The sequence below is a fragment of the Leopardus geoffroyi genome, chromosome A3 (genome assembly GCF_018350155.1).
Source record: "Leopardus geoffroyi isolate Oge1 chromosome A3, O.geoffroyi_Oge1_pat1.0, whole genome shotgun sequence".
NCBI lineage: Eukaryota > Metazoa > Chordata > Mammalia > Carnivora > Felidae > Leopardus > Leopardus geoffroyi.
The window spans coordinates 698,350-709,210 of record NC_059336.1 but is presented as its reverse complement, the minus strand read 5'-3'; the positions used below and the strand labels follow the sequence as shown (position 1 = coordinate 709,210).

The window sequence follows — 10,861 nt, the reverse complement described above, 5'->3', positions numbered from 1 at the left end:
ACGCAGCCACAAGCCAAGCCACTTTTGGAGCCACCGGAAGCTGCGAGAGGTGAGGAACAGACCCTCCCTTAGAGCCTCTGGGGCGAACACAGCCCTGCCAAGGCCTGAATTTTGTCCCACTGGTGGTGACTTTGGCCGGTAAGAGAGGACACCTCTGTCATTTTAAGCCACCAGTTTGAGGTGATTTGTTGCAGTGACCCTAGGAGACTCACATGGTTGGCCTGCTGCCCACCCTGGAGGGGAAGCCCCCAGCACATTCCCCACCACAGGCACCGGCGTCTGCACTGTGAGCCTGGGTGACCCAGCTGCCCACCCCCACTCCCACCCCGAGCTCCTTCTGCAACACCAACACCGGGCACAGGCTGGGACTGCTTTCCTGGAGCAGGGATGGTGGGGCAGGGGTGGGCCTGCCATCCCCCCGCCCCCAACCTTGATGACCAAAGTCAGGGCTTTCTCTAGGGTTTTGCGCGGCTGGAGCTCCTGGGCGAGGGGAGGGCTCAGCTGAGGAGCCGGGAGCAGGATGTAGGCCGGTGGTGCCCCTCCAGCCACAGGTGACTGGCTGGGGAGGGGAGTGAGACGCGGGGGCCAGTGTGCCTGACAATCACTGGTGGGGGAGGAGCGCTCAGCTCTCAGAGAGACCCTCAAAACAGTCAGCCCCCTTCTGTGGATCCGAAGTGACTGATTGTGCTGGATGCCCCCAGGAGGGCATTCCAAAACTCGCCCCCTCCGTAGCCAGGCAGACCAGCCGCACTTCGGATCGGGCCTCCAGTACTGGGCCACAGCGTGTGTGGGGACCCCCGCCCCACCACCCACCCTGGGTAAACGCGGGAGGCCATCCGGGCCGGAAGGAAGGGGCTAGGGGAGAGCGCAGGGCGGCCCCCGCCCACCCCACCCCACCCAGAAGCAGGCGCACACGGCTCTGGGGTCGCTCAGTTTATTGGTAAAACGGGCACTGAGCGCGGCGAAGTCTGGGCGCGGAAGCGGGGGCGGCGGGGGCGCTTTTCCTCTTAAAGAACTTCCACTGGACCTTGATGGCGAGCATCCAGTCGCTGACCGAGAGCCTCTTACAAGCGGAGGTGCAGACATGCGCCTGGCGGGGGGGCGGGGCGCCGGGCCGGGGGCGGGGCCGGGGGCGGGGCCGGGGGCGGGGCCGGTACGCGGCGCCGCCGGGGAGGGTCGCGCCGCGGGCGCCCGTGCTTCACTTGCCCGCCTTCTGAGCCTTCTGCGCGGACTTGGTGACCTTGCCGGCGCCGCCGCTCTTCTTTTCCACGTTCTTGATGACGCCCACGGCCACCGTCTGCCGCATGTCGCGCACGGCGAAGCGGCCTGCGGGGAGAGGGCGTGAGGGGTGGGCGAGGGCCGGCCTGGCCCCGCCCCGGCCGGGACACGCCGGGCGCAGGCGCACTCGCGCCCGCTGCTCCCTGCCCAGCGGGGCTGCAGGTGGCGCGGTGCGGCCACTGCCCGAGGAGTGTGGGACGCTAGCGCTATCAGGTTCTCGGGTGGCAGGAACGACTGCAGGACCCGCCCCGGGCGTGTGGGGGTCCAAGGACGCGCCGACGCTCTTGGAGCGCGCCTGGCGAGGCACAGCTACGACGGAGCTGGCCGGCAGCCTGCACGAGGCAGCTCTCGCATAGAGGCCGGTGGGTTATCCCAGGGACGTGTGTGCTGCCAGCCAGCTGCTGTCCAGCTCCGGCAGTCAGCCCTAATGCTGCCACTAGACTGGCTGTGGGGCCCGGGGCCTTCATCTACAGAGGAGGACACCATCCCAGAGCTGGCCGGCAGGGCTGCTTCATGGGACGGAGGCCGCAGGTCTCCTGCTAAACTCTAAGCGGAGCAAACTGAAGGACCCCCCCCCCCCCCCCCCGCCAAACCCCCCACCCGGAAGTGGTCCTCTGGCAGCCCGGACCAGCCCCACCCAGGCCGCACCTCCCTCCACCACCTGCCCAGCTCACCGAGAGGTGGGTACTGTGAGAAGCTCTCCACACACATGGGCTTCCCAGGGACCATCTCCACGATGGCTGCGTCGCCGGACTTCAGGGCTTTGGGGTTGTCCTCCAGCTTCTTGCCTGAGCGCCGGTCAATCTTCTCCTTCAGCTCGGCAAACTTGCAGGCGATGTGTGCCGTGTGGCAGTCGATGACCGGTGAGTAGCCGGCACTGATCTGCCCTGGGTGGTTCAGGATGATAACCTGGAGGGAGAGGTGCACAAGGGCACAAGGCCATCAGGCGTGCCCAGAGGGGGTGAGACGGCATCGGAGCGAAGCTTTAGGCCCAGGGGCCCAGGTGCTGGCCGTGGGGAAAGGTCAGGGACCCACACCCCTGACATGGACCCCAGGGTCCTCATCAAGCATTTGGCAAACCCCAGGAGAGAAACAGCCAGCAAGTGCACTGCATGAAGGGCCACTGGGCAGGACTCATACTGTCTGCACTGGCCAGAGCTGAGGCAGGGGGATGAGAAAAGCGGACCTCAGTTATTACACTTCGGTTCTATGTCAAGGAAGCCAATTTTTACACCTGTTGTCACACGAAGAGGTGACCAAGAGGGTGCCGTGAAAATGTCGAGAAGAGAAGAAAAGAAAAATGTAGAGATGTCTCCGGCAATAAACTACTAAAAACGTGTTCAGGACTCAAGCGGGACCTCAGTGAGGTTCAGAGGCCGGGCCCCTCCCGTGAGTGCCCTCAGCCCTGATCCAGCCTCTCCAGGCCTGGGTGGCCTCGTCTGTGAAGCGGGGGTCTACGTTTTCCCAGGCGCCCAGCACCGTGCGGTGACAGCCCCACCACCCTTGAGGGAACGGGCCACACCGGCCCCTGCAGCCGCGCACCTGGGAGGTGAACTGGGCAGCCTCCTGGGGTGGGTCAGACTTGCTGTCCCCACACACGTTGCCCCGGCGGATGTCCTTGACCGACACGTTCTTCACATTGAAGCCGACGTTGTCGCCAGGCAGGGCCTCGCTCAGGGCCTCATGGTGCATTTCCACGGACTTCACCTCCGTGGTGATGTTGACGGGTGCAAAGGTCACCACCATGCCCGGCCGAAGGATGCCCGTCTCCACTCGGCCCACGGGCACGGTGCCAATGCCTGGGTGGAGGGAAAGAGGGCTGTGAGGGGTGGGGGAGAGGTGTGGCCACATGGGCAGAGTGCAGAGACGGGGGAGACCCCAGACAAGGCAGACACTGAGGTTCAGACAGAAGTGGAGGCTCCCCTGGCCTGTTCTGTCGGGAACAGAAAGGACTGAACAAGAAAGAACCCCTAGTGGTGATGGGCAGGAGCAAAGTGGGGGGGGAGGGGGGAGCATGGGCAGAGGGAGGCCCATCTCGACCGGGGGCGGTACTGTGGGGACCCCCTCCCTTCTCTGAGGCCCCTCCTGGCGAGGCAGCAGCAGCAGCACGGGTCAAGGTCATCCACCCAGGACTGCCTGCCTGTCTCAGGGAGCCACCCCAGAGGGACACTGTGGCACCAGCGCTTCTCATGGATCTGCTGACGCCTGTGTGCCTGCTCAGTGGTTATGCGGGGTCCCCCAGCGTGCGTGCAGGGAGACCCTACTCCCGTATCCCTGGCTGTGGTATGACAGACATTGAGGCTGGTGGCTGTTTTCTGTGCTAGGTGAGTGTGACACCCCCGTTCTGCACGAGCCCCCTGGCTGGGGGTCTCCACGGTGCCTCTTGTGGGCCTCATGTTTGCTTGTGGTTTCTCTGTCATCTCACGAATAGCATTTCTCATGCCCGGGATAGGTCATGTCTCCCACAGGACTGGGACGGCCATGGGGGAAGGGGACATGTGAGTTACCCTTATGCCACCAACTCCTGGCACAGGGCTCAGTGCTTACTTGAAGAGAGAAAGACCCTGGACAGATGGATGAACGGTAAGGGTGGGTAGGTATGTGGGTGGATGGATGGATGGATGGATGGGGAGATAAATGGATAGATGGATGGGAGGAGTGGGTGGATGTCTGGATGGACAGAAAGGCAGATGGGTGGGTAGATGGATGGATGGACAGATGAATGTGTCGTCTGGATAGAGATGAATGGATGGATGGATGGATGTGTGGATGGCTGGATAGGTGGATGGGTGAATGGATGTCTGGATGGATGGGTGGATGGGTAGATGGGTGGGTGGATGGATGGATGGATGGATGGATGGATGGATGGATGGGTGGATGGGTGAATGGGTGAATGGGTGAATGGGTGGGGGGATGGATGGATGGATGGATGGATGGATGGATGTGTGGATGGGTGGATAGGTGGATGGGTGAATGGATGTCTGGATGGATAGGTGGATGGGTAGATGGGTGGGTGGATGGATGGATGGATGTGTGGATTGATGGGTGGTGGATGGACATGTGGATGGATGTGTGGATGGACAGATGGATGGATAGATGGGGTGGATGGATGGGGTAGATGGATGGATGGATGGATGGTGGATGGAGCATGGATGGGAGATGGACAGGTGGATGGATGGCCCCCAGAAAGTGTGCAGCACTGAGGGACAGGCAGATAACTTGGCCTCGAACCCTCCTTGTCAGGGGCCCTGGTCTCAGGAGCTGGGTGTGAGGGGTAGACCCGGCCAGGGTGGGCTGGGCCAGCTGCCTGAGGTGGAGCGTCAAGCACTGAACCGTCACTCACCGCCAATCTTGTACACGTCCTGCAGTGGCAGGCGCAGGGGCTTATCTGTGGGGCGTGTAGGGGGCAGGATGGTGTCCAGGGCCTCCAGCAGGGACACGCCGCTGGCGTTCCCCTCCTTACGCTCCACTTTCCAGCCCTTGAACCACGGCATCTGGACAGGAAGAAGGTGTCCGTTGGAGGCAGAGACCGCCTCCACCTGCCCCGCCCTGCCCCACAGCCCCAGGGCCTCCCCAGGACTTTCCAGAAATCCCAGTGGAGGCCTGTGACCTGAGAGGGCCTGGGGAGCAGGGGAGCACGGGACTCGCCGCTACCTAATGGCCAACGGTTCACCCTAAGCCTGTTCATGCCATCGAGACGCTGCGCAGCCCTGCACCCTCCCCAGCCCCGGGCCACACTCCCAACATCACAGAAGCCTTGGGAAAGGAGGTCTGGCGAAAAAACAGCGGGGCCCCTTCCCCAGCCCAGACTGCTCACACCGCACTCAGATGGAGGCGGGTTCTGGCACCCCTGAATAAGCGTCCAGCATGGAGCCCAGCCCAGCTCAGCCCCTCTTTCTGGCAGCCCTCAGATCCCTGGGCAGGGCCGGCACCAGAGCGGGAGGGGCCAGAGTCCGGCCAGCGGCCAGGCTAGAGGCAGAGGGTCCAGCCTCGGCCCCCAACCGCTATGCCACCTGTCTCCAGGCACGACTGACCCGGCATTGCCCAGGGCTTCTCCTGCCTGGAGCCCCCCGACCCACTGGCCACAGGCAGGGAGAAGGGGAGGGGGCCGGAAGTGCTGCCCGGTCCGCTCCCAGGGGCTGTGTCCTCCCGGCAGCACAGATCAACAGACGGCTCCCTGAGCAGCAGGTCAGGAGCGGGAAGTTCAGGGCTAGGGTGTTCTGTCGGCCCTGCCAGGAGGGTGGGGAGTGGCGGCTCACTGGTTGCTCCGTGACATCCTGTGCGGGACCCACCGCATGCGAGCATGCAGCCTCGCGGGACGGGGGCAGGGTCCCCAGCTTCGGCCCAGGGCCCCTCCACGCCCGCCCAGCTCAGTGTGGGTGGCTGCAGCACTGGCTGGAGCAAATGGCCACCCTTCTAGGCCAGCGCCGTCCTCTGCCTTCACTGCGTCCAGGCCCTTGTTCTCACGTTCTGAAAACCACTTCGGGCCCCACCTCGTCACCTCCCGCTGAGTCAGAGTCCCTGAGATGCCGGCTGCGGGAGCCAGAAACTTCCCAGCTGGCCAGCGGAGAGCCGGGACTCGGCCCTTCCCAGAGCCCAGCCCACTCCACACCCTGGGGAGACGACAACTAACCCCATAAGGGCAGAGCCTCCTGCGACAGAGCGCTTGGGCCTAGGCCGTGGCGGCCGCTGCTCCCAAACTGCCTGCCCAGAGCCGGTACCCCTGGCCAGAGAAGGGGCCTCTGCTGGCCTCATGGGCACGGCGCCTAGGCCCCGAGGAGGCGGCGGCCCGCCAGGCAGACACCCACGGGGCCAGGTGCCCAGGGTCATGCAGGTTAAGGGAACACAGTGGGGCTGAGGGGAGCCTGCGGACAGGCAGGCCTTCTGACCCAGTGCCCTGGGCTCCCGGGCAGGGTTCCGAGCGGCCCCGTCCCTCCCCGCCCCCCCCCCCCCCCGCCCAGCCCCGGGCAACTCACGTTGGGGGAGGGCTCCAGCATGTTGTCGCCGTGCCAGCCGGAGATGGGCACGAAGGGCACAGTGGCAGGGTTGTAGCCGATCTTCTTGATGTAGGCGCTGACCTCCTTGACAATCTCGTCGTAGCGCTTCTCGCTGTAGGCGGGCTCCGTGGAGTCCATCTTGTTGACCCCCACGATGAGCTGCTTCACGCCCAGCGTGTAGGCCAGCAGCGCGTGCTCACGGGTCTGCCCGTTCTTGGAGATGCCCGCCTCGAACTCGCCCACTCCTGCAGCCACTATGAGCACCGCGCAGTCCGCCTGCCCGGCAGGTCAGGTGCAGTGAGCCCCGGGCCCCGCCTCGCACCGGGCCCCACCAGGCAGGTGCCCCGGGACGGGCCCTCGGGCTCTGGGCCCTAGGGGCAGCAGCAGGGGCTCGTCCATCCGTGTGAATGGCCTGACGGTGTCTGGGTCTGTCTGTCTGCAAAGGCGGCCCTGACAGTGGCCAGCGGTCCTTGTGGGCATCTCTGCCTAGCTGAGATGATGGGGCCCTTAGTCAGCTCTGTGGGGGACTCTGTCCAGGTGTGATGAGGTTATCTCGCTCTCCCTCTCCTCTCCTTCTCTCTCCTTGTGCCCTGGCAAGGGAGCAGAGGAAACCCAGCTACCCCTCAAGGCTCCCGGGCCCCCAGGTGTGTACTGAACAGGTGTGTACAGGGCCCCCAGGTGTGTACTGAACGTGCCCCCTCGGCCCCCTGCAGCCCTGCCCACCTGGGACGTGCCAGTGATCATGTTCTTGATGAAGTCGCGGTGGCCGGGGGCATCGATGATGGTGATGTAGTACTTGGTGGTCTCGAACTTCCAGAGGGAGATGTCGATGGTGATGCCGCGCTCCCGCTCCGCCTTCAGTTTGTCCAGCACCCAGGCGTACTTGAAGGAGCCCTTCCCCATCTGGGGGGCGGGGGAGGATGGTTCAGGGGGGGGCTTGGGACTCAGCCCCTGGACCACGGCAGCATGTCACAGCGGAGAGACCTGGGTGACAGCCTCCCTCGCTCCCCACTGGAACCCCAGGACCCCGATCCCATCTCCGGAGTGAGGGAGTCAGATGCAAGGACCTCTGAGGGACACCTCGACCTCAGCCCTGCCATCCTGTGTCCCCAGGTCTGGCCTTTGCCACCTCGGTGCTTGCCATTTGAATGTCCACCAGTAGGTGGCGCAAGGGCCTGGGAGTCAGGCCTGCGGAGAAGCCCCCAGGCGATTTAAACCCCTCCCCTGGCTGGGGGCTCCCCTTTATCTGAAGCTGGCGACCCCCGCACCCGCAGCCGCACCCGCAAGCGCAGATCGCTGCGTCAGCCACAGGCCTGCAACACCAATGTCGAGGTGTCAAGCCCAAAATCCCTCTGTGATTTTTTTTTAAGACAAAAAATAGAAAGGAAATTGGATGAGTTTGCATGGCAGGGCCGGGCTTTCCAGCTCTTTCTACAGACAGCCAAGGCTTCCTAGTAGCTCTGAGGCCCCTCCTCCCCTTCCTCGCCCCACCTGCAAACACCTGTGCCCAGCCCAGCGAGGCCCCCGTGCCGGGCCCAGAGCTGTGGTTACTGCCGCCCAGCTGGGCTGATGTGAGGCTGCCCGGCCAGGAGGGCCGCCCTGCCAGGACCCAGATGGGACCCAGCTAGACCTGAATCAGACATCCTGCAAACACCCACGGCCTCCCCCCAGCGCCAAACCCGCAGGGAAGGAGGGAGTGACGCAGCGTTTGGGCCCAGCCGCGGAGGGAGGCGGCCCAGCACCCCCCCACACACACACACTCCGAGCGAGGTCACCCCAGGCCAGCAACTGACTCCTCCTGGGTCCTGGCCCCCACCCCTCTGTCATCCAGGAGAGGACCCTTACAGCCCCCCACACGGGGGCTTCTCCCAGAGCCCAGGGGTGGGGGCAGGGGTCGCAAAGAGCAGACCCCCACTCCGTGACCACTTCCCACTCGGGGGTCTCTGCCACTTGAGAGAAAGCTCAGTCACCGGGGCCCCTCTCATCCTCACCAGGCAACCAAGACCCCCCCCCCCCCCCAAAGAGTGCCGCCCTGGACAAGCAGCCCTCCCCAGCCCAGCATGAGAAAATGGAGCTGAAGGGCCGGGGCCGGGTGCCCATCAGTGAGCTATTAATAGCCACTCTGAGTCGTGGCCCAGCCCCGGGACAAGTGAGGGCAGCAGTGCCTACAGCCCCAGCACTCGGCCTTGGGGACACGGGAACCCCACCCGTTCCAGGTTCTCAAGTCCAGTGTGGCAGAGAGTTCCGGAGCCTGCTGTGGCAGGGGGGCAGCAGAAATGCTGCGTCCAGGCCACCTCCCCTGCCCCAGGGGCAGAGCCAGCGGGCCACCCCTCCCCCGCCAACACCAAGCACATCCTCAGAAGGAGGCAACCCCCCTCCCCCCCCTCCCCCGCCACTCCACCTGGACTCTCTCAGATATTTGTCCCCCACGCGGCTTCCTTTAGGGCTCACGCCCTCGTGCCCTGGAGGAGATCAGCTGTGCCTGGAGTCAGGGACGCGCCAGCCAGCCCGGCCTCCAAGGCGGGAAGCTGTCCCCTCGGTGTGGTGAAAAGGACAGGGGCCCCCAGGCTCACCTCCGCCGCCTCCTTCTCAAACTTCTCGATGGTCCTCTTGTCGATGCCTCCGCACTTGTAGATGAGGTGGCCCGTCGTGGTGGACTTGCCGGAGTCCACGTGGCCTATGACCACGATGTTGATGTGGGTCTTCTCCTTGCCCATTCTGCCCGGGGTGGGGGGAGGGGCCGGACCGAGCTGGAGCGCTGTGGCTCAGGATGAGGGGGCTGTCGGGCAGTGATTCTGTGGGGTGGGGTGGGGGACAGGCCACAGAGAGCCTCAGACGGAGGCCAGCAGAGACACTGCCCTGCACAGGTTGCCAGCACACCCCCACCCCTGCCCACACACCTGGCCCCGAGGCAGGGGCCGCATTCCCACATTTAGTAGGGAGGGCAGACCACCCCCCAGCCTGGGCCTGGCCCTTTCGGGTCAAGTGGCAAGCCCCAGCAGTCCAATCTGCAGTAAATATCGGGGTGCTGTGCCCACAGGGCACCCCCATGAAGGAGGCTAACCCCCCCTCAAGGCGGGGGAGGAGCGCCAGGCTGGGCGAGCCCCATGACCAGCCAGGAGCCCGGTGATGAGTCACCCTGCCCCGCTCTCTCCGGGGCTCTGTCCCTGATGCTTCTCCCCTACCAGGAGTCCCAGGCCCACTGCTGTGCCCCACCCCCACCAGCGTAGCTGTCGCCTAGTGGAGAGACGGTCAGTGCTCCCCACTCCTCTCCTCCAGCAGAGAGGGAGCCATCTTCCCCTCATCCCTGCCAGGCAGGCTGGCACCAGGGGAGACAGGCTGGGCCAGAGCTCCGGCAAGGCGGTGGTGCCCAGACAGGGGGCCTAGAATAGCTTGGGCCCTCCCCGGACCCGGGCAGGGGGCAGACAGTAGGGCAAGGGAGTGGGGTGCCGGCTCTGAAAGAGGAGAGAAGAATCTGGCCCCGCAGCCAAGCTCAGCAAGAGCCAGACAGCGATGCCTGCAGCCTGGTGGGGGCAGGGGGGCACCCCCTCCCCCTCTCCCTCTGGTCAGAACCCAGGTCACAGCCCCTGCCCCATCCTGGAGGTCAGTGAAGAAATCTGGGCAGCCCGGGAGGGGACAGGTGCCTGGGGGAGGGAAACAGTGCACCCCAGGGTGCAGACACCAAGCGGACACCCCTCGGCCCACCCGGTTGGGGGCAGGGTGGCGAGTGCCTCTGGGCTCTCACTGCCTCCCCCTCCGCGGGCATCTCCAGCAGCCCCCAGCAAGGACGACCCTGCCCCAACCCCGCAGGGCCCCAGCCGGTTCCAAGGTCACGGCAGCAGCAGGGCGATCGCCGCCGCCCCGAAGACCGCTCCCCCGCCGCCACCGCCACCGCCGCATAAACAAGCGCCACCGCGGTGCCCCCACCCCAGCCCCCGTCGCCCGCGGGGACCGAACCCTGGTGCCGGTCCGGGCGCGTGGGATGGCTGGCCGAAGCCCGGGGCGAGCAGCGCAGCCTGGCCAGGCGCCTCCCCGGCCCCTCTCTGCCTCCAGGTCCGGTCCCCCGAGAGAGGGCCCTCTGCGGAAAGCTGGGGATGGAGCCGGAGACCCGGAGGCCGAGCGTCCTTACCCAGAGCCGAGATCTCAGCCAGAGGGACTAGCGGCGCCGGCGCGGCGGTTTTATCTCTCCGGGAGGGGGTCCACCTATTGACGGAGCGGGCGCAATGCACCGCGCCCCTGCAGTACGGCAATGCGGTACCGGCGGGGGAGGGGGGCGGGCGGGGCCGGGGCGGGGACGCGAGGGATGCGGGGATGCGGGGACGGCGGACGCGCGCGGGCGCGGCAGGGACGCGACAGAAAGATGCGGCGAGGGAGCGAGCGACAAAGGCGCGGACGCACCCGGAGGGAGTGCAGGCAGGGAGGCGCGGAGAGAAGAGAGGGGGGCAGGGGGAGGGAGCTGGAGAGGAGGGAGGCGACGGGAGAGAAACAGCCAGAGATGGAGGGCAGATGAAGCAGAGCCGGAGTGGCCAGGCTCAGGCGCTCCTGGAGAGAGCGAGAGGGCACTGCAGATGCCAAGGGAGGTCTCC

General features: G+C 65.6%; 1 protein-coding gene across 1 annotated transcript; it reads right to left on the bottom strand.

The window, feature by feature from the left end:
• Positions 1–920: 920 nt before the first annotated feature.
• On the bottom strand, positions 921–10,535 carry EEF1A2 (eukaryotic translation elongation factor 1 alpha 2). Its single transcript, XM_045443948.1, has 8 exons — positions 10,405–10,535; positions 8,849–9,070; positions 6,999–7,178; positions 6,255–6,551; positions 4,622–4,772; positions 2,821–3,077; positions 1,953–2,187; positions 921–1,326 (listed from the first exon to the last, which is right to left on the bottom strand). Exons 2-8 carry the CDS (start codon positions 8,990–8,992, stop codon positions 1,199–1,201), a joined length of 1,392 nt encoding a protein of 463 aa, XP_045299904.1. The 5' UTR covers positions 8,993–9,070; positions 10,405–10,535; the 3' UTR covers positions 921–1,198.
• Between the last annotated feature and the right edge of the window lie 326 nt (positions 10,536–10,861).

Coding starts and splice junctions, on each gene's coding strand:
- EEF1A2 (XM_045443948.1), bottom strand. CDS start 8,992: ATGGGCAAGGAGAAGACCCACATCAACATCGTGGTCATAGGCCACGTG. Junction 6,552..6,998: donor TGATCACTGGCACGTCCCAG/GTGGGCAGGGCT, acceptor CCTGCCGGGCAG/GCGGACTGCGCGGTGCTCAT. Junction 2,188..2,820: donor CTGCCCAGTTCACCTCCCAG/GTGCGCGGCTGC, acceptor CTCTCCCTCCAG/GTTATCATCCTGAACCACCC.